The 23,638-nt window shown below is 39.5% G+C and overlaps 2 protein-coding genes across 2 annotated transcripts; one reads left to right on the top strand and one right to left on the bottom strand.

The window, feature by feature from the left end:
• The first annotated feature begins 8,353 nt into the window (after positions 1-8,353).
• Positions 8,354-10,223, top strand: LOC133852266 (V-type proton ATPase 16 kDa proteolipid subunit). The gene is made up of 3 exons (XM_062288993.1): positions 8,354-8,544; positions 8,619-8,904; positions 9,785-10,223. Exons 1-3 carry the CDS (start codon positions 8,466-8,468, stop codon positions 9,915-9,917), a joined length of 498 nt encoding a protein of 165 aa, XP_062144977.1. The 5' UTR covers positions 8,354-8,465; the 3' UTR covers positions 9,918-10,223.
• A 7,394-nt stretch (positions 10,224-17,617) lies between these two features.
• LOC133851327 (probable LRR receptor-like serine/threonine-protein kinase At4g36180) lies at positions 17,618-21,625 on the bottom strand. The gene has a single exon (XM_062287683.1). The coding sequence runs from the start codon at positions 21,360-21,362 to the stop codon at positions 17,955-17,957; it is 3,408 nt and encodes a 1,135-aa protein (XP_062143667.1). The 5' UTR covers positions 21,363-21,625; the 3' UTR covers positions 17,618-17,954.
• Between the last annotated feature and the right edge of the window lie 2,013 nt (positions 21,626-23,638).

Raw genomic sequence — 23,638 nt, 5'->3', positions numbered from 1 at the left:
CTATCAAAAATAGTAAAAGTTCAGTACCTTTAAGTAAAATTTCTCTTATTTTTAACAAAAGCTAATTGAAGAACTGATTAAAACTAACACATCAACCAAATAAAACATATAATTTCTAGAGTTACTAGAAGGAAACGGAGAGAAAACTATACACTTGTTGAAAGTAACTTTCCAAAGGCCTATCTAATTAAGTACTGTAGGCTGTTGTAGCTTGACTAATTAAGCCCCCTCGAGTAGGGAGGACTGACTTTAAACATTTGAGTAATGCTTCTTGTATACATTTATGAGAAGAAAGAAGACAAGTCTAAGTCCTCGTACTGAAAAGAGGGGGGGAAAAAAAATCTCAAAAAGATCGACATTCAACAAATAGAGTTATTTATTTGGTAGACTTTTTCTTTTTTGTTGGGATGTACGTTTCTTGGTATAATTCACAATTGAGGGGTTTAAAGCTCCTTATCACCTTGCCCTGCCCATAATGTGCAACTTCATTTGGAAACCGATGCGACAACGAACCATTATGACTCTTTAATCAAATGCTGATGCTAACACACCTAATTTGTTAATTAATGGGTTATTCGCACATTAGATTCTTTCATATTAATGGTATTTTAAAGAAAGTCCTTTTTTTTTTTTTAAAGGGAATATATATTAATTAAAATGCGTTATCTTTCAATTTAAAAATATAACTTTTAATAATTTTTCTAAGTTACTATTACTATTACAATTTTTTTAGATATGACAAATTATGATGCGGCACGGGAAGCGTAGATAAAAGAAAATAAGCAACTAAATTACCTTAAAGGAAAATATTTCAAAATCTAAAATCTTAAAGGCAATAAAATAAACTAAAATAGAAAATTCAAATAAACGGTAAAAATCCTATCTAAAATAATAAAAAATAAAAAATCAATAAAATTGATTTTGCTTGTCTCAACCAAATATGATTGACAATAAGCTGGAATCGTGACAAATCTTTTCTTTTATATTTTTATTATTTGAAAATAGATAAAAATTTGATCAAACGGCGCTGTTTTAATATTATTTTTTGGATTCTTAGAAGGCAAATTCTCTCCAAGTTTCAAAAGGTTTGCACTTTGTGAACTCTTTTGCCCACTAAGCCCATGGAATTTAAATAAATCATTAAATTCATATGTTTTAAGCATATCATACTTTTGAAAGCAAATGGTGATTCGAGTTAAATTTCATCTCTATAGTTCAACGGTTCACGTGTTTACAAGGGATAATGATTGAAAGGAATTAATTAAACTATTTTAATGCACCCATGAAAGGAATGATTAAAATTGACATAATGTTCTAGAAATCCTTGCTAAGAAGCCAACTTTTTTCAGGAAAAACTAAAATAAAAAACAGTCAACAAGACAAGTGGTTCTGGTGTTAGACCAGGTGGTCCTTCGTCATATGGTAGGAGCTCAGATTCATTCATGTGGTACGGGTTGAGGTCTTTAGCACACCAACCAGCTCTGACGAGGACTTGCAATTGAAAATCAATTATTTCATCTTTAGATTGAATTTTACGGTATTTAATGATATACATGTAAACTTTTAAATAATATAACAACGTAAATCTGTAAATGCTAAAGTATACCGGTAGATCTTGGCATGGGTCTAATAATCAAATTAGGTTGATATACTGATAACCGCTGACATGCCTCTATCTTGTTGGTTGTGATTTTGAACGTCAAAGATAACACAGGATCAGAGGCTTCTGCTTGCACGCTTGTGAATCCTGCCTTTTTCTATCTTTATGGTCGGTGGCGGAGATAAATGGGGGTGGGCAGGGGCGCCAACCCCCCCTAAATGTCTGGGGGAAAAAATAAACATGTAATTTTTTAACATTAACTCTATTCTGCCCCTACAACAATGCTCTTATAAGGCTACAAGCCCCTAGAAATTAAATCAAAACATTCATTTTCTTATATTTGCTCATCATAAAAAAAAAAAAAAAAAAAAAATAGGACAACTTAGCCCAGCCCCAGTTCAGCAGCAATCACCCTTAAAAAAATGAAAGTTACCCTCAAATTTGAGCCGATATTGAACTAAGAAAACCCAATTAAAAACTAAGAAAACACAACTCCAAACCAAAATTAGACATCATTAATGATCGACACGTCTCAAATCTTCCTCTACACGCTACTACAGTACTAACAAATCTTCCTCTACATGCAAATCTTTCTCAAATCTTCTTCTTTAGTTCTTCAGTCCCTTGTCGCCGAAGCCGAGCTGCTACGCTTCTCCTACGTCTCAAATTATTATGTTAATTCTGTCTCTACTAAAACAGATTCTTAACTCCACCGCTCTTTATGGTCGGTAGGAATTCATTGAGGAAATGTTAGAGATGGTAATTTGGGAAACAATATATATTATTAAATATTGCAAAATCTAAATTATAAAATAATTTATCTCTATTTTACTTGGAAGTTGGAAGGTGGAGATCCTATCCCTTCTACGAAGGGTACACATGAAATATTGAACAAAGTTCGTGGGGAGTTACGGAATTTTAAAATACTTAGAGCCTTAGAGGTACACAAGCTTTTGTGGCTACTGATGTGGACATGTAGTTCCACGTAGGACGGTGATGGTCGGCTGTGGTCTCCAATCATGCGGCGGACCACATCATTGAACTCATGGGACTCTCAGTGGTCCCTACCACAAGCGCCTCCACTGGGCCCCACCCCCCACTCTCAAAGCTGGGGCGGTGAGCCACGCAAAGACGGTATAGATTATAATGGGTCTTATTAACGGTTGTATTAACTATTAAGGGTATAGGTTAAGGAATATTGAATATTTAATTATTACTTAATATATATATATATATATATTTTAAAAAAGATACATGTGTCAAGTAAAAGAGTATTTGATAATACAACTTGACTTATCTTTTCCGATCACTCATTGATAAAATTTTAAATTAATTTAGGATCATGTTAGCTAGTGTTTTAAGGATATTGTTTAAGAACATTTATTTGTGTTTTAAACTTTAATTGTTATATAAGAAAAGACACAATTTTCCTTCAAATTGAGTAAGATTCTTCAGATTTAGAGTCTCTGTAGCCCTGAAATTTTGCGGGAAGTACGTTTTTTTTTTAAAAGAAGCATTTTGTTTTATTTTGGAATGCATTTTTTAAAAAATGAAGGTTTAAAAACATTAAAAAAAAAAATCTACGTTTTCATCTCGCAAGCAAGAAGTGCATTTTTTAAAATGCATGATTTTAAACTTTAAACCGCAATTTTAAAGTTGTTCAACCACAATTTTACCAAACACTTAACTTCGATTTTTAAATCGCACGTTTTAAAATCACTATGTTTTAGATCGCATATTTTGAAACCGAAACCACAAAACCAAACGAACTCTCCCTTACTTTACTAAACTTACTTATATTTTTAGAACATGTGATTCTCACATTGATTTTTTAATAGGGTTAGATTCATATATCCAATCCAATCTATTAAACGAACAGCTTAATAGCTTGAGTTTAAAAAAAAAAAAAAAAATCTTCAAACTTAGTTTGAAAATAAGCTAAGACGATGTGTTTTAAATGCTTTAAAAGAGGAAGCATTTAGCCATCAAATTGTGGGGAAAAAGAATATATAAACGAAGAAAAAGTGAAAAATGTGGAGATAGGCATAGGATAGCGTAACCAGCAAATATAAAGGAGATCCTTGCGGGGACCTACAGGATCTTAACCCTTTTGACATCGACCCTCCTCCAAACTCTCTTTCATATTGTCTCCGTCTCTCTCTTAATCTAAGAACAACACTCTACCCTTTAGAAACTTATGTTAGTTAAGGAACTCTAATTTATGGTTGACGGTGGTTGGTGATGAGAAATCAGTATGAATTTGCTGAATCAAATAGTTTTATTTTTTTTACCCAAACTCGATCTTCAACTTCACTCTCTTTATTGTAAGGTGTGAAACACAAGCTTCTTTCAAGGGACACAAAACTATCATTGCGCCCCTTGTAGGTATTAATTCTAACATCTCGTTGAATTAAATTGAATAATTTATATTACTTTCTAGACCCCCTAACATTTCACTCAAGAGTCTATGATTATGAGCAAAAAAATTTCTAGACCCATTTGTGGGGGAGAAAAAGGTTAATTTATACTTGTAATTTTGTCATTCTATATGGTGATGATTGATCATCATGTGAATTAGAGTGGACGTTCCTGTGGCTAATTTATATATATGATCAGAATTGAAAAGTTGGGGAGTGATTGAAACTGAACCAAACCAAATTTCTCAAATGGTTGCATATTTGTAGCAATTAGAGTTTTTCATCTTATAATCATTATAAGAGAATTGAAGATATATGACAAGAAGAGTATTGGGGGTTTAACTTTAGTACTCATGGTGTATCAAAACATCAATGTCAGGTCAACATAACAATGGTTGAGAATTGGAAGAAAATATAAAAAAACAAAAGGGGAAACATCGAGGAACAACGACAAATTAATAAATTATCACTTATCTTAAAAATTAAAACTAATATATAAGAAATGGTGAATGTAATCATTTAATTAAGAAAAATGCTATATATCATACTTTTATCACATTTTTATCTCACTTTGCGGATGTGACAGTACTGCCAATTAGTCATTCGATACTTTTAGAGTGTATATACTATATCCCCATCTTATCCTCATTCCACATGGCTGATGTGGCAGTATGTGCCCATCAGCCCTTGGATTTTTTTTCTTTTAAACAGGGGCTGATCCATTGGTTGATTTACAGTACCATGTTAGCAAAGTGGGATAAAAGTGTACTATATAACATTACTTTTTAATTAATATTCTAACACTTCTCTCATGTGTGGGCTTAAACACAGGGAATATTTAGTCAGGTTCAAACTTAGTCTGATCCAATGCAGTATCACATCAGAAAAGTTGGATAAAAGTGCAGTGTATAACATTACTCTTTAATTAATATTCTAACACTTCTCTCATATGTGGGCTCAAACACATGGAATATTTAGTCAAGTTCAAACTCAGTCTGATACCATACCATGATAAATTATTACTTATCTTAAAAGCTTAAATTAATAATAATAATAATAATTTAATAATTTAATTAATATTTTAGCACATATTTTTGTTGTATACTCCACATAAAGATTGGGGAGAAAATAATAATAATAAAAAAAACCCTCATAAGGAATATTACTTGAAAGATTGGAGAGAAACTCGGTCGATAAATCACCACTTATTCCAAAAGCTTAAATTGATAGAAAATAATAAATTTAACCATTTAATTAATATTTTAGCACATATTTTTGTTGTCTACTCTACTAGAAAAATTGGAGGGAAAAAAAAAACATTGTAATTAAGGAATATTACTAGATAAAAATTCACCCGCACGAGTAGGCATATGCTTTTTATGAGATATATTTTAATGAGAAAATGTTAAAGCTCATTCTGGTGTCATTCTGGATGATATGAATTTAATAAATAAATAAAAATATTTCAAAAGGTGAACTATGAAATGCAAATTTTTTAAGGAAAAAAAATTAAATCTACGTCATCTAAAAGGACGCTAGAATGAACTCTAACATTTCTCTATTTTAATTTAGGAGGAGAAATATGAGAGTCTGGAGAGAAATGCAGATATATATATGATATAAATTGATGGATATATAGGTGTTTCACTTGAAGAGGAACTCTCTAGGGCATAAAATGTGGGGGAAGAATGAAGATGGGTCATTGATTGAGAAAGAATGTAGGGGGGGGAGGGGAATATATGCCATGATGGTCACAGGTGAGCTGAGGGGTCCTGCAACGAAATGGATGGTGTGTTTCCAATGGGCTGGTTCCGACTCTTCCCCGTTGATTAGATCTTTCTAAGATCTCGATCAGTGGGGGGTCCAACTTCAATCAATGACAACGCGTAGGAATTGACTTGTTAGATCTCTGTTTCTTGTATTGCGCAGACATGGCTCTTTGGGTTTCTAGCTACGATTTTGCTGTGGAAAGAAATGCTCTTTGTGCTGGTTTGTCAAAAAAGTATGCTTCTTTTCTTCTTACTTTATGGATGTTTCTAGCTAGCTAAGTCAATGGAATTAATTCCTTAGTAAACTTCGATTAGCTAGGCCATATCCTCGTGTACAATCAATTATAGTATTAGGCAATTACCCATACTCTTTGTGCCCTACCGTGGGCTTCCTGTTGTTGAGATTGTGCACGAATATTTGAAGCTGATATATAGTGCGGATAGAGCTGGCCACCATATGTTATCCTTGTGTATCACCCATTTTCCTGGTTAATTCCAACTATGCCTCTATCTCCAAGCTATAACAGTAGATCTAGCTGATCTCTAGATGGTGTTTTTATAGGTTAAGGTTTCTAGTCATCCCTATAGGGTCGGTCTCCTTTACCATTTGGAAAAGAACTTGTCCATTTTTTTACCCACATTTGAAAGCATACTACTTATATGAATACCACAAGTTTTTTACAAATTGACATGACAATTAACGTGTGTAAAGAGATTGTCCAAAAAGTTATAGTAATCCAAGCATTTTCGGTTGGGGTGATAATTCGTGTTTTCGTGTCGGGTTAGGATCGTGTCTAAGCACATGCATATATACGGCTATATAGGTCAACCAATCTAAACCCTTCAACCTTAACCCGTTAATTTTGTGTTTGTCATTCCTAGTGTATGTCGTGTGTCGAGTTAATTAAGCGGGTCAAACCCACTAATTTTGTGTTGGATTCGTATCAAATTCGTGTGTCGTGTCACAAGTCGATCGATAACCCTAGTTTTTGGTGATTGTGATGAGCCAAACTTTGGGCTCCATAAAATCTCAAAATGATTATCCGATCCGCAACCTTTATGTAGAATAGGCAATTTCAAGTACAGTAGAAAATGGATACATTAATACAAAAGTTTTGGAAGGCATTATGGAACGACTGCACCTCCATCAAATGCCCACAAACCCCTGTAATAATTTCTAAGTACTGATGCTTCTTTCCATGGGGCTTCCTTCACATATTTCTCAGGAGACTGGCCCCATGCCATATCTGAAGTGAACACGTGTGGCCAATGCCTGTGTTTTTTGTATTTTGTTTTAACAAATAGAATGATGAAACCAAGAATATCATGTAGTGAATACTTTTTATCCAAAGCTTAATCACAAAGTATTAGATGTTAAGCATTCGCACGTTTATCGATCTAGTCCATCAAACTGGTCATAATTAGTGTCCATTCTTATGGCTTTTGTACTCTTTAAGTGGATAACACTGAAGATCATCCAAGAAGATGAAAAAGCTATCGGTACTTATGTCCATCATAGTGAAAGTTCAGATCTTAACCCACGACACCACCCACTAGTACTTCTCCATAACTAAAAAAGATCGAGTGTTGAACAGAAAGTAAGAATTGTATTGTAATTGCCAATTTGTTAAGAAACATATATACATGCATTTTCCTTAATTATGATGTAAAAGGTGCTCCAAATGAGCACTGTCCGAAGAAGTGCGATGCCTTTGGAGGAGAAGAAAGAAAAAATGAAGAAAGTGTATAACTTAAGCTTTTGTGATAATTAGTGATTGATTTAACATAGCAACAAAGTAAATAGGTACTGAGTTTAAATTTTGTATTTGTCATTGATTGTTTCCGGCCCATTTATATATTTTATGCGTTGGGTATCACTTATTAAGAATGAGCTTGAACTACTAGACTTTGCCATATTTGCTTTGTACCCGCTAACTTAAGCTTTTGGAATAGCTGTCGATTTAACAAAATCATACTTTTCTATGAAAACAATTTTTTCATGAGGAAAGAATTTTATAGATCCGATGGTTGGGTCCTTTTGCTAACCAATATTCTATTAGAATATTAATTTAAATGATTAAGTCCATCATTTTTTATAAGCTTAAACTTTTATGATAAGTTGTGATTTAATACAGTATCAAAGTATAAGCAGTGATAAGTTCGAACCTTGACTTCACATATTATTCTCTTAAATTTTTATGTCGGACCTCAAATTTGAGCCCACACATAAACAAAGTGTTAAAATATTAATTTTCAAGTGAAATAGAGAAATTTTATTTAATGGTTTAAATTAAATTTTACAAATTATTATATTTAATAATGTATACATTGTTATATCGTATAAATTTTTGTGGATCATATTCCAAATAAATAACGCTGAAGATGCAAGAGGGAGAAAAAGCTTATGTCAATTTGGCTGGGCCAAGTCTTGTCCAAGTTCTACTCCATTGGACAAAGGGCCTGAGCCCAAGATCGGCCCAAGCTTAGCCCGTTGAGTCATTGGTCAGTATGCTGCAAGTCGTCGACCGTGAAAAGTGTACGGCCCGTATAGGGCCACCCCGAAGCTTCCTTCAACCCCCCCCCCCCCCACCTCTCCCTCTTTCTCTCTCTCCCTCCCTCTCTCTCTCAAGCAATTTCCGATCAATTTCCCAAACTTCTCTCAATCCAATCCTTGAAAAAATGTCTTCAGCATTTAGTGGCGACGAAACGGCTCCGTTCTTCGGCTTCCTCGGCGCCGCGGCGGCCCTAGTTTTCTCCTGTAAGCCCAAACCCTTACTCTCCGTTTGGTTCCCGAGAAAACCACCGAGTAAATGTGATTTTGCTTTTGTTTAGGTATGGGAGCGGCTTATGGCACGGCTAAGAGCGGCGTGGGTGTGGCGTCGATGGGCGTGATGCGGCCGGAGCTCGTGATGAAATCGATCGTGCCGGTTGTTATGGCGGGAGTGTTAGGTATCTACGGTTTGATCATCGCGGTCATTATCAGTACGGGGATTAACCCTAAGGCCAAGTCGTATTACCTTTTTGACGGCTACGCTCACCTCTCGTCCGGTCTCGCTTGTGGCCTCGCTGGCCTCTCCGCCGGTATGGCAATCGGCATCGTCGGCGATGCTGGTGTCAGGTCACTCTCTCCCTTTACTTAATTCTTTATTTATCATATTTCTTGGACTATACATGTGTTGAAGTATATGTGTGTGAATGTGATTGGTTAAATATGTGGTGGTTTGAGTATGGTGGTAGTCACCAGAGTGAGTGAATGATCTTAACATAATAGGATCCTCTCCATTTCACATTTTACTGTCCAGTGGAATAGAAAGTAGCCGTTTCATGAGTAAAATTTAATATTATTGCACCTAACTGCAATAATGATGATACCACATTATTTAAATATAACAATATTAAATCTTGAGCATAAAATGACTCCTGTCCAATTCACTTAAAATGGAGAGGCTTGAGTAGTTAAGTCTCACATGGAGCCTTCGGTAGGTGTTTATATTCTCAAATCTCAACAATGCTTAGGCTATTCTAATAGTTAGTAGGTGGGTATATGATGCTAAAACTTTATCTGGGGTCTTGCTTATATTTCTTAGGGAATAATGATAGATTCTTGAAACCTGACATTGTAAAGACTCGTTGCTGTAGCATAGATTAAGATTCCTTCTACCTTTTGGGTTTGTCAAACTTTTGATTCGGGATGCTTGAAGCTTAATTCTGTTGTGATCGACTGAAGAGCTTAAGGAAGGCTTTTATGAATGTTGGGATAAAAAACCTACGTTATGTTCTTTAAGAGAGATAGGATATTTGGCAAACAATTGTTGGAGATATATATTAGTTTGTCTTTCGCAATAAATGCAAATGTGTGGTCGGCTCACTGGGATACATGTAAACTGCTTTCTACATTTACCATTCATTGAGATGATACTACTAGTTTTACACTTGTTTACTTGACTTATTTCCATAGTAAGTGTGTGCTTTGTTGGAATATGATTGTATTTCTGCAGAGCAAACGCACAACAGCCAAAGCTTTTTGTTGGAATGATTCTCATTCTCATCTTTGCTGAGGCCTTGGCCTTGTATGGCCTCATTGTTGGTATCATCCTTTCTTCGCGAGCTGGCCAATCCAGAGCAGAGTAGATGAAAGTGTCCTGCATGCAGCTGGTGTTGGTGGTGTAAGCGTCACTTCAGGTTCATGATGCATTAGTGTGCAGTGTTGTTTCAAGTTATTCATTTTCTATCTGGACTTTCCATTACATCATTAAGAGGTTCTGTGCTAATCTGTGGCTGAGTTTACTTTGAAATAAAGCTCACAAAGCTATTGCTTACCTATTGCTGTATTTAAGATGTTAGTTCAAGCTAGTCTAAAAATTGCTGTTGTAGCACAACCCTCTCAAGTGTTTCTTTTACATTTCTGATCATCATTAGTGATTTCTGAACTTGGTAGTTCTTGACTCTGTATGTTTGTGTGTGGTTACTTGAAGTCATTATTTTAGAATGTTGTAGTCCTTGACTTTGTGTGTGTGTGTGTGTGTGAGAGAGAGAGAGAGAGGTCTAAAAATTGCTGTTGTAGCACAACCCTTTCAAGTGATTTCTGGAACTTGGTAGTTCTTGACTCTCTGTATGTCTGTGTGGGTACTCGAAGTCATTATTCTAGAATGTTGTAGTCCTTGACTTTCTTTCTCTGTGTCCGCGCGCGCCCGCGTGTGTGTGTGTGTGTGTGTGTGAGAGAGAGAGAGAGAGAGAGAGAGAGAGAGAGACAAATATTAGGTTTGGCCTAGCTCAAGGATACAAGGGAACTAGTTGCATGGTCTGTAAATTCTGAAGATTATGATGTAGTATCCTGAACTGGTCCCTTCTTCATTAGGGAATTTCAAATGCATTCAGTGGTTGCCTTCTTCGTTGTTTTACTCAAATAGAACTAAATTGCCGTTACCTCAGATGACTGCAAACTTTTATGTTTTCTGGTACAGATCAGAATCTATGTTGAGTATTACATTGCTGATACAAAATTTTATGATTAGGTAACATGGAGTGGATATTAGGGGTTCTGATCCCTCTAGTTTTGAATAACGATTTACATGAAACATTTTGGAATGTGCTAAGATGTGATGTTTTTACTATCTTTCCTCAAGCCTAGGCCTGTGGAATGATGAGTGAAGACTGAAATGTGCCGAATTGAGGATGCTTTCTAGTTTAATTGGATGCTTTCTTCTTTTTCGGTGAGTTTCATTCAATACTCAAGTAGCTCACAAAGTCTTCAAAGTGAGACGGGTCTGAATTGAGGATAGCCTGTTTTTGCCAAGAGCATAGACTGAACTTAGTTCGAGCGATGTCTTGTTTGAGGTCTTTAGCTGGAGCGTTGGTTGGATTACCGTAACAAAAGAGGTTTAGACGTGCCTGATTTTTGGACTCCCCAACCTTTCGTTTTGGGAGAATGGGCTGATTTTGGGCCGTCTTCAAAGAGTTTTTAGGTGTAAAGCCTAGATCCTATTAGCCGGGGCCTGCCTGAGTTGAGAATTGCCTGTTTGCAAAAAGTCCTATGCCCAAAATTTGCTCAAGCCCTGTCACGTAAGAGCTCTTTGACTGGGTTGGGTTATTGAAACATAGGAGGGTTTAGGCTTGCGTGACTTGTAGATTGCAACCCTTTCCCTGGAAAAATTGGCTGGGTATGAGTAGAATCGGAAATGATTTGAAACCAAAGATTTCTAACCGTAAAGCATCAAAGAAGAAATTACGGCGTTTAATGGATATTCTGGAAAAAGAAGGGGGAGTACTTGGCTGTTCTAGACTCTAGAGCAATTGTTACAGGGGCTGAATGCGGGATCTGGATTCCCTAAAATTTCTTCCAAATTTGAGATTCTCAAATTGGTAAATCTTTGCCATACATTGCATCTAACAATCCAGAATGTGACAGCTGTCATACAAAATAAATACTAAATTTAAGGAGAATTTAATGCTCTAAAGAGAATAAATGGCAGCCCTCCTCACCATCTGGAATAGTTGAACACAACCACAACCACTGGAGACCTCACCATCTCAGTTGAACACGTCACCTCCTCTGATTTGAGCCATAGTTTCTTGGGAAAACCTTATTGACTTTTGGGCCTTTGAAATATTGCAGATGGGTTCACCTCCTCTGATAATATTGAAACCATAGTCATCTTCATTGCCCAAGTAGTAACTTAGATTGGAATACTTTGAGTTCAAAGAGCTCGGAGAACTTGCATCATCATTGACAAACAAATCTAATCTTGTGTGTTACAATGCAAATCATTGCCAGAGGCCACATTGATCCCATGATTATGGCTCTTATAGGAAGAGCTGAAAGCTAGGAGGCAAGCTACAGAGGACGAACAGGAATAAGATGAGTAGAAACGATGGTGGGTAGTGGATGCCATTATTATTCAACTGGAGATGGCGAAGATGAATAGGGCTGCTATTTATTCCCTCTAGAGCATTAAATTCTCATTTTAACTTTAGCATTTATTTTGTGTGATAGATAGTACATTTTGGATTGTTAAATGCAATGTATGGTTAAGATTTAACAATTTGAAAATCTCAAATTTAAAAGAAATTTGAGGGGATCCTGATCCATGAATGCATTGAGGCTTAGGCTATCGGTACAAGACTTATAAGTATAGTGTTGGGCTTAGAAAAAAGAGAGATTTCACAATAGGCAAGATGCAAGGAACCTTGAAAGTTGAATCTTTGGTGTTGTAGGCCTCTAATTTTGCGAGGTGAGATTGAGGTTCTATGCAATTATAGGAGCACGCAATTCCTTAAAATTGTAGGAATGTAATTTCTTCGACTTAGGGTTGTCTATTTTGAATGAACAACCTAAATTGCGTCATGTAGGCATTAAAAATAAAGGAAAAAATATATATTAATGAGTGGTTTGATTATCCCTTAAGGTGTTTGATCACACCCCCTAGAGAGTGGCCAACCACTTCTTTAGCCTTTGAGGGTGTGGTTGGCCACCCTAAAAGGATGTTTGGGCATTATAGACAAGTACTTTAAAGTAAATTAACCATTATCTATATCTGGTTGCCTGTGTGTTATGACTCAGAGTATACGGGCATGGTAAGATTTGTGAAAAGATTTTTTATTTTTTATTTTTTATTTTTTATTTTTTATTTTTTATTTTTGTAATTTTATTAACAGTCGAATTTAATTCCACGTTTTTCGTATTAAGCCATATTGGAGGGAAGGTACGTACTTACGTACAACACTACACCTTGAACTAAAATTGTATCAGCACAAACTTCTACGTTTGAATTTGTAGACAGTATCTGTACCCAATTATTGAGCCATTCGGCGTGCTGCATTGACTGAGAAATGAATAATATAAAATATTAAAAAAAAATAGGAGAAAGATGCTCAACGGTCACTGCTTCAGATTTTAAGTAATTTGTCCACTTCTTCATGTCACTTCTAGGGTTTTATTCACGTGCTCCCTCTTTTCTCCTTTTCTTTTTTTCTTTTAACACGACAAGACAATATTGGGTTCTTCGTTATTTTGGTTATTATAAAATGATGCATTAATTTCTAATGGATGAAATAATTAATAGTGTTGGTACAGTTTCCGGTATGATGTGAATTTGCACGTTCTTCTGGTGTTCTTCACGCTTCTTAATAATTTTGCAAAACAATAAAAACTAAGGAACCCTTTAGGAGGTCCTCTCCAATGTCTAAATTAGCTTATGTAAAAAAATAATGCTCTATGCATAAAAATTGAGTCTTAGTTTATACTTGGGGTATGTGCCTATTTATAGACAAAGAGGTAGAGTCAAACCTGAAGTAGGATTCTTGCTCCTTGTTGATCTAAAACTGTTACTAGTTTCTAATCTGATCTCTTATTTGACTAATTAGAGTCCTATCCCAATTCTCTTGGGGATAGGATCACGTACTGATCGGATTACGACTACTTACTCCAATTCAACTTGGAGTAGAGTCCTAATCCGAATTTATTGAGATAACTAGTACCTGATTTCTCTGAAGTAGTTGCTGAATGTCTATCTTCTCCTTGGATCGGATTGAGTGGAATTTATCCCCAACAACTACCCCCCAATTCCCTTATCCGAAGCTTGCTTGAATAACGGGAATTTTATGTCTAAGGAAACTCGAGCTTTGTCTCCTTCTGAAAACCTGCTAACCTGCAAAACTTGAGGGTTAAATCTTACCCCCCATTACCTTCTTGTTTTTCCTTAGAGTTTTCTCCCTGTCTCTTGGAATGGCTAACTCCTGAAAAACCTGCAAAAATCGAGGGTTAAATCCGACCCCCCTTTCTTCTTGCTCTCGGCTAGGACTGATCCGAGAGCTTTCTTCTTTCTCTCGGTTAGGACTGATCCGAGAGGTTTTGCCTTGCTTTCGGCTAGGATTGATCCGAGAGCTTTCTTCTTTCTCTCGGCTAGGACTGATCCGAGAGGCTTTCTTCTTGCTCCCGGCTAGGACTGATCCGAGAGGCTTTTGCCTGCAAAAGAAGCAACATCTACGGGTTCTCGGTCCTTAGACCGGGAACACTCCGATGCTTAAGTTAGCTCTATTCTTTTATTCTGGAAATACTTATTCCCAAAATCTGGAGAATTTTCTGTCTTTTATTATAACATGTCTGAGTTAAAAATAAAAGTCTAGTTCTTTGCAAACATAAATGCTAAAAATAAAAGTCTAGCCTGAAATTTCCGAGAGTTCTTTCTACCTGATCACGGGCAGATTATGTTGTTGCCTTGGCTCTCTATATCGTGGGCTTCTACTTCTTCGGTCCTCTCTTCTTTTTATGTCATCTCAGGGATCATTCTCCTGATCCCTTTCGTTTGGCTGATGACGGTCTCGAGGATAGTAATCCCGTGGCTGCTGATCTCGGGGCTGATAGTGCTGATGATTCCGAGGCCTTTTATTTCCTGGCTGGTTTCGTTGCTCTCCCAAGAACCGAACTAGCTTGCCATTCTTTATAAATTCTTCTATTAACAACCTTAGGGTTACGCACCCCTCGGTGTAATGCCCTGCTTGTTTATGAAAATCGCAATACTTGTCTGCATTCCTGTAAGGAGGATTACCTGGTATCTTTTGTGGTTCCCAAAACGCCGGATCTCTTTTGATCTCCATAAAGACTTCTGATATCTCGGCATTGAGAGGTGTAAAATTGTAATCTTTGAACTTCTTTACCTGCCTTTGCTCTTCCTCATCAGCTTTCCTGAATTCTTTCCTTTTCTTTTCTGGGGCTGTCTCTCAGGGTAGCCTAGAACTGGCCATAGACTTCAGCGTCTCTTCCTGATTGATGAATTCTTCTACATTATCCATGAGGTCCTGTAAGGTACTCGGTTGCTTCCGGACCAACTTCTTCATCAAAGGCTCCTCGGGTGAAATTCCTTGATAAATGGCAGCAAAGACCATATCCTCAGTCGGATCTTCGACCGTTACCTTCTCTCAGTTAAACCGAGCCATGAACTCCTTAAGACTTTCGTTTCTTTGCTGGTGCAATGATAGCAAATATCCCGATGGCTTCTTCCTTGTTCGAAAAGCTAGAAATTCCGTTAGGAATATTTTGGATAACTCCTTGAACTGATCAACGGAATTCGAGGGCAGCTTCTTGAACCAGTCCCGGGCATTCCCCGAAAGAGTAAGGGGGAAGGCCCGACATGCTACTTCATCGGGTGTCCCGTGAAGGTCTAGATGAGCTCAGAAATTCTCTAGGTGATTTAGGGGATCTCCGTCTCCTGCATAACTTAGAATTTGGGGTACCTTAAACTTCTCGGGTAGCTGATAGTCTGCTACTCGTTTGGTGAAGGGTGAGTCTGTACCCATTAGGAGCTTATCCACAACTATGGATCTGCTTTTGTCCTTTCTTTCCATCTCCATGTACGTGCACCTTCTCTCCAGCTCGGCAATAACTCTGCTCAAATCTCTTTGGCGGTCATCCTCCCTCCGAGGATTAGTGTTGCTGTTGTGATATTCTTCCTCACGCTCATCCCTGTTCATCTCGAGATTGGGCTGTTCCGGCCTCCTGCGCAGCAACTCGGCATTCCGCTGTGTTAAGGATTCAATCTGGGCTTCCAACGCTGCTATGCGATCCTGGTCTGCATCAGGCTGTGGAGGTTGTGGATTATTTTGAATAACCGGTTCTAGTGGGGCTCTAGGCTCTCGGTTGGTCTGGCTTCCGGAACATGTGTTCATCACCATGCTGGATCTTCTTTTTCTTTTATGAGGAACGAATAATCGTTTCCCACAGACGGCGCCAAACTGTTGGTACAGTTTTCGGTATGATGTGAATCTACACGTTCTTATGGTGTTCTTCACGCTTCTTAATAATTCTGCAAAACAACAAAAACTAAGGAACCCTTCGGGGGGGTCCTCTTCGATGCTTAAATTAGCTTATATAAGAAAATAATGCTCTATGCATAAAAATTTAGTCTTAGTTTATACCTGCGGTATGGGCCTATTTATAGGCAAAGAGGTAGAGTCAAACCTGAAGTAGGATTCCTGCTCCTTGTTGATCTAGAACTATTGCTAGAGTTCTAATTGGGCTTTGATCCTTTATTAGACATCTGATCTAATCATTCTTCTTATTTGATCTCTTATTTGACTAATTAGAGTCCTATCCCAATTCTCTTGGGGATAGGATCACGTACTGATCGGATTACGACTACTTACTCAAATTCAACTTGGAGTAGAGTCTTAATCTGAATTTACTGAGATAATTAATACCTGATTTCTCTGAAGTAGTTGCTGAATGTCTATTTTTTCCTTGGATCGGGTTGAGTGAAATTTATCCCCAACAAAGAGTGTTGATATAGTGATTATCCACGTCCAACATTTAATATTGGAAACATTCAAGAAAGTCAAAAGTAATAGTGACATGGTGACGTTAAAACTACGTTTGATGCTTAGGTTAGTGAAGATGAATTTGAGAAGATGAATAAAATGAGTGCAAGTAAAGTGTAGAGGAAAGGCGACGGCTACTTATATTTTCCTTTTCTATGTATTCTTAGCTTGTAAATCATTAATTAGGAGGATCTTAATTCCTTTATGTAGCTCATTTTCGTTTGGAGCGCAAGCAAAGAGAGAGGTTCCAATGTGTGCGCTGCTTAGTGAGTTCGAGTCTTGGGTTGGGGTCGGGTTTGCTTCTAGGCCAATGGGCCTTTGGTTTGGCCGGCTAGACCTTACTACATTCTAAATATTTTGAAAAATATGATTGACAAATCAATCATTAATTAATTAAATTGATAAATAAAAACTTATTGTTTAATCATTTTATCAATTATGAACTAATATCACATCAGTTTGTAAAAGAATGGGTAAGACCACTCATTGCTCCTCGAGGAAAAAGCAAGCCTGATATGAAAGTAAGACTTATCCCTAAGAACAAAATTAAATGATTCTAACAAAAGATTAAAGACTAATCTCCAGCCAAAGTGAAAACAATTGGAGGACAAGGCAAACATAGATTGATATGTGGTACTTCTCCATTCGTCCTACTTCAGATTAGATTCCAAAAATCCAATAGACTTGATTTCCTCCACGACCAATGACCATGACCCACAAAAAAAGATTCCAAAAGTGGATGAGCTATTGGGCGACTATTTTTTAACTCTCTCTCAGGCTTCCCCATTCCCTGCTGATCCAGTGGGACCTCAAAATTTGGGCCCCCTTGTCTTCTTCCTCCACTGCCTCAACAAATAAATAAATAAAAAATGCCGGCAACATAGGAGCCCACGTGTCGCCCTATGGAACCGAAAGCACCTTGAAACTGTGCACTAAGCAACTAAGGTTTCCAAGCCCAATGCGCTTTGGATAGAACAGTTGTTCTAGTTTTTGCCAGCTTGTGTACCTCGGTCCCCACAACATTAACGGCTACTTTTTTTTAGCTCAGCCCCACAATAACGACAACCGGGGCTTCGGCATGAAGCCACGTGACCAACACAGAGAGAAAAAAAAGTCATTCAAGCCTTTTGGCGGGAAATGGGGCTCGTGACGGCCCCATGGCTGTTCCAATCGTTGACTGAAAGCGTTGGATTTCAACCACCATTGTGGACCCCACCTTCTCCCAAGCCGGCATCAATAGGAATACAAACAATGGCAAAAACTTAAAAAAAGAAAGAAAGAAAAACTCTAAAAATTCGGCTACAGTTACATATGGAATTAAAAAAGGCACGTTTCCGAAATAGAAAGTGGTTCGGGTTACGCCGGAGATGGTTGGGAGGTGGGATCGGCGGAGGAGGGGATATCGGGCCCGACTCGGCAACCCTCCAGCATGAAGACGATATCGGGCATGGTGGGCCGGTCGAGGGGGTCCGGTGCTGTGCATAGCAACCCAACTTTGACTCCTAACAAGAACTCTTCCCACTCTGATGATTCCGGGTCAAGCTCAAGTAATCCAGGCTCCAATAGCTCCGTGATTTGACCCTTTTGCAACTGCTTCTTCACCCACTTAACGATGTCTTCGTCCTGCTGTGTGAACATCACGGGTCGCTTCCCAGTTAGGAGCTCCAGCAAGACTATGCCGAAGCTGTAGACGTCCGATTCTTTTGTGGCTTCCCCTGTTAGGACTGCCTCCGGGGACACATAGCCCAAAGTCCCAGCCGAAGTTGAAGTGGAGGCTTCCGCTGGAGTTGCGGCGGTGAGTCGGTCTAGCCCGAAATCTGACAAATGGGCTTCGAAATCGGCGTCGAATAGAACGCTTTGAGGCTTGACATCACCGTGCACTATGGAGGAACTGTGTAGGAAGGCCAAGCCACGGGCGATTCCGAGAGCGATGAGGTGGCGCATTGGCCAGTTGAGGACATGGCCGTCTTGGTGAGACGCTTCTTGGAGCAAGCTTGCGAGGTTTCCATTGGGCATGTAGTCGTAGATTAGGAGCCTCATGTCAGGGGCCCCAGCGTAGAAGCCTCGAAGAACTGTCAGGTTTCGGTGCTTCACTTTGCCTAGAGACTCTGCTTCTTTTCTGAACATGTTCTCGTCCAGTGCCCCATCTGGGAGTCTCCGGACTGAGAGCACCATTCCATCACTGTAGCTGGCCTTGAAGACCAATCCATACCGTGTCCTGCTCAGCACGTTCTCCTCATCGAACTGCCTAGTTGCCTCAATTGTCTCCGCCAGTGTGATTTTGTTGTTGAACATTACAAGCATCGGACCCCCATTATCTGTGCTACTTCCACGGCCTCCACTTGCTCGCGAGCTTGTTCTTCCTGGACTCCTTTTCTTCTCCCCAGACGCTCTTTCCTTGAGCCTCTTGCGCCACCTCAAGAGGCTGAAAATGTAGAAGCAGCAACACAATGCCAGTAGGCAAGCCCCACAAGCAGCCACAACAATCAACAGAATCAGCCTTTTCCTCCTATTCCTCTCCACCACAACATTACAATTTCGATTCAATGGCTTCCCACATAGGTATTGATTACCCGAAAATGCCGATGGATTGTTAAACCTAGAACCCAGCTGTTCCGGGATCTCGCCTTCAAGATTATTAGTCGACACATTGAAGCTAACCAAGGTGGAAACCATTGTAAGGTTAGCAGGAATTTCCCCACTCAAGTTGTTTGTAGAAAGGTCCAGCCTAGTCAAATTGGATAGCTCAGACAGTGAGACCGGTATGCCACCCGAAAGATGATTTGAGTCCAGCAACAAAGCGGTCAAGGACGAGCACTTAGAAATCTCCTCTGGGATTTCACCTGTCAAATTGTTCATACCCAAATCAAGCACGTTCAAACGCGAGAGCCCAGAGAGATCGGCCGGAATGTGGCCCGTCAAAGCGTTCGACCGTAGCTCGAGAACTTCGACATCAGAACAGTTTCCGAGCTCTGGTGGAATCAGGCCTGAAACTTTATTATTGGACAATGAGAGAACCTCCAGTGACCGTAGAAAACCGTAGTTTACCGGAATGTGACCGGAAAAGGCATTGGAACTGAGGTTTAAATAACGCAAACCCATCAAACTGCTAAACCCTTCAGGAACGTCCCCGGACAAAGAGTTCTCCTGCAGAGCAATCACTTGCAGATTCGGCAAACCCGAGAGTTCAAACGGTAACTCACCGACAAGTCTCTGTTTGCTCAAATCGAGACTGGTTAACCGGAAGAGATTTCCCAAGCTCGCCGGGACCTTCCCGGAAAACCCATTACCGCTCAGATTCAGGACCATTAGCCTACTCAAATTCCCAATGCTCGAAGGAATTTCACCAGAAAAATCGTTACCGCTGAGGTCCAGTGTAGTCAAATTGCTCAATCCCATTAGTTCCTCTGGAAGACTCCCATTCAACCTGTTGGCTCTCAGGATCAAGGTCTCAAGCACCGAAAGATAGTGAAAACTCACCGGAACAGACCCAGTAAACGAGTTTCCTCCGAGGGATAACAGCTGCAAACCCCTCATATCACCGAGAAAATCAGGAATCGTTCCCGCAAAGTGGTTTCCTTCGAAATCGAGACGGCGCAGTGAGCTACATTGCTTGATCTCTATCGGAATCGCACCGCTGAACGAGTTATTCGCCACGTTGAGTTCCTCCAACCTCGAGAGATTTCCAATATCCGCCGGAATCACGCCGGAGAACAAGTTATCGGAAAGATCCACCACTGTTAAAGTGGGTATACGCGTTAACAACGAGGGAAACACGTCGTGTATCTGATTTTGTTGAAGATCTAGAACCTGAAGCACACTGAAACACGTTGCTATTTGGGGGTTAACGATGTCCGTGAACCCATTAAATCCTAGCTGGACAATCCGAAGCGACGGCGCATAGGTCGAGACGTTGCAGAGCATTGAGGCCGGGACCGAACCGGAGAGGTTGTTCTGTGAGAGCGAGAGCACCTGAAGCTTCGGAAGAGCCCCGAGCGCCGCCGGTACCACTCCGCCAAGCGAATTGTCCTCGGCACTTAGGTGCACAAGCGACGAGCAGTTAGCGATCGCCGAGGGAACTGTTCCTTCCAAGAGGTTGTGATCGAGCCAGAGGTACTGAAGCTCTTGGAGCCCCCCGAAGCTCGCCGGAATCTGCCCGGAGAACTGATTGTACGAGAGGTTGATGAGCTGGAGCTGGCTCAGGTTCGCCACGCTCCTCGGAATATCGCCGGATAAAGCGTTGGACGAGAGATCGAGGTACTTGAGGCTCCGAGGTAGCTCGCCGGAGATCTCGCCAGAGAGGCGGTTCTGCGCGAGGTTGAGAATCTGAAGGCCAGTAAGGTTCCCGATCTCCGGCGGGAGGGTACCGGAGAGCGAGTTATACTGCAGGAACACGGCGCGTAGGAGCGTGCATTTGGAGAGAGATCGAGGGACGGTCCCGTTGAAGAAGTTTGAGCGGAGGCTCAGCTTGCGCAACATGCGCAGGTCGGCCAGCCGGTCGCTGAGTCGGCCACCAAGTTGGAGACGAGGCAGGCGTAGCTCAGTGACTCGGTTGGTGTCGCAGTCGACTCCGCGCCAGTCGCACGGAGCCGATGCCGTGGACGTATCCCAGCCGCTGAGCGCTCCAAGTGGGTCGTGGAGATTGAGCTTGAAAGACGTCAAGGCCTCGATTTCCGCTAAGGTTTCAGCGTCGCGCTGGGCGCACGATAACAAGGGTGAGCAGAGCACCAGCACAAAGAACAGAGCAGCAACAGGTACGGCCATAGAACAACAAGAAGTGTAAGCGCTTAAGCAAAAGAGCAATGGATGAAAAATCAACAAAGCGATTGGTGGGGGTGGGGGTGGGGGTGGAGATTAAGGGAGTGCGCACAAGGAGCGTGTTTTATCAGAGATGGCCAGGGTGAGCTGTTTGAGGAGGTGGAGGAGGAGGGCAGAGGGGTCGCCATACGTTGCGCTAGCCGAGCGTTTACGTTAGGTGTTCAGAGACCCACAAACAGCCACAGAGATATTGAGATACTAAACAAATCTCTCTGCCCAAAACCCTTTGAAGAAGTACTTTTCGAAAGCGGCATATGGGGTGGGCCCTGGGCCGGTCACTTTTTAACCTCATATGACATGAGATGGGTTGAATCATTGAGGCTTGTGTGTGATGTTTTTATCTTTGCTCTGTTCTTGATTAGCCTTTTTCTGTTTTTTTTTTTTTTTTTTTTTTTTTTTTTTTTAATCCTTCCTCTTAAACCTAATTGGTGAACACAGTAAATTCGGTTCGGTTCGATTCTAGTTGAAATTGGACTCCTTAAAATTGAAACGTATATAAATTATTGATTGAATTGAGAGGAGGGGGAAGGGAAGGGAAGGGAAGGGAAGGTTAGGTAGCAATCCTCTACTTTTTCTTATTCTTTGACAATTTTTTCTTTTCCACCTTTGTTCTTTCGTCGGATTATTCTGACTACAAGTCTCTGTTGAAGATCTTCTTCCTTTTTTAGCTTTTCTTGTTTTGTTTTTGAGATGATTGGTCAAAATGTCATTTGAAAAGGTGGGGAGGTAAAGAGGGGAAAAGGTAAGAAGTCATTAAACATTCTTTTAATCTTGATGAAATCCTGGCCTGTCGAAGGGAAAGGGACACGAGCTAAAATCCGGGGGTGTTCATTTGAAAAAGCAAACCCACTATGTGGAGGAGGTTAATCAAGATCAACTTGGTGGGCCAAAACTAACTAAAAAAAAAAATAAAGGTCTCAAACCCTTTGAATGATGCATAGGATGGCCCATATTTGGGTGCCATTAGGCGGTAAATTGTGACTTGTGACACATTTGAATAAGTTTTTGTTAAGAGGGAGATGTACTTGCACTATTGAGCTCTCTAACTCACTACTTTAGATGTCCATTCACTTGGCAAACTAAAAAAGTGTCCCCCCTTTGCGCAAGAACAATGATTGGGACATACGACATGCATACTATGGCTATAATAACATGTCAAATTCTTCCTCATTGTTTCTTATTACCAGCCTGCCATTATAATGTACTGTCAGTGCTTGTTTATTCATAACCCTACCCAGGTGAGGTACCCTGGCCTTGGCATAATCACCAGAACAGAGGATGAGCTTGCATGCGTTACCCAATGAAAGCTGTCATTGAGTGTCTTAATTCTTGTTTCCATTAATGTGTTGTTGCTTAAGGCATTGTTGTACGCAAACTAACTAATTGTCGAGTCACTATTCCCGTAAACGTGTAGAGACTTGGAGTGATTCAGATATAGAGAGAGACTGTTCAGTACTTAGAGTGATTTAGATAACCCCACAAAAAGGGAGACTGCTCGGTAGAACTGTCAAAATTAAACGTAATTCGGTCGGTTCAATTGTAAGAGATTCCCATCCGAATTTTACATCTAATTGCATCTTAATGGGGTCATGCAGTATCATTGATGGCAGAACATGCCGGTTATTAGTTGTGATGTATTACAGTTCAATGCAGGAGTAAATTTATTTCCCCAACTTCTAACACATTCTCCTTTCATTGATTTTTCTTCGATTCTTTTATTTTCCTGGCTAATATGGATGAATGCAATAAGTTGGTAATTAAAGCCGGTAAGGTAAGCGCAGCTATATATTACAAGCCCAAATTAAAATTTCGCTAAAAAACGTCGAGAATGTTCAAAATTCTATTGCCGTTTTGTGTTTACGCCGGCGTATACCTAATACGACACATCGTTTAACGTCGTTTGTATACGCCAATTTTTTAAAAATTTTAAAAAAACCAAAAATCTTTTTTCGATGATTTATCCAGATTTCTCAGTGCTTTTTGGCCACCGGGAAAAGTTTTTTTTTTTTTTTTTTTCTTATAAACGAAGACTAAAAAAAAAATTACAAACAAATAATCAAAAAGATAAATTTTCTGCCAAAGCCGAGCGAATGAGCCTTATAATAGTACAAAAAAAAAAAAAAAAGAATTGCTTATAGTTCGTGAAAAAAGAAAAAAAAAAAAAAAAAAAAGATGGGGTTATCATGATTTGAGTAGCTAGACCTGCAATTGATGATCTTAGA

The sequence above is a fragment of the Alnus glutinosa genome, chromosome 12 (assembly GCF_958979055.1).
Source record: "Alnus glutinosa chromosome 12, dhAlnGlut1.1, whole genome shotgun sequence".
Taxonomy (NCBI): Eukaryota; Viridiplantae; Streptophyta; class Magnoliopsida; order Fagales; family Betulaceae; genus Alnus; species Alnus glutinosa.
Note: the sequence above shows the minus strand (reverse complement) of the source record. Positions and strands in the feature narration are given on the sequence as shown.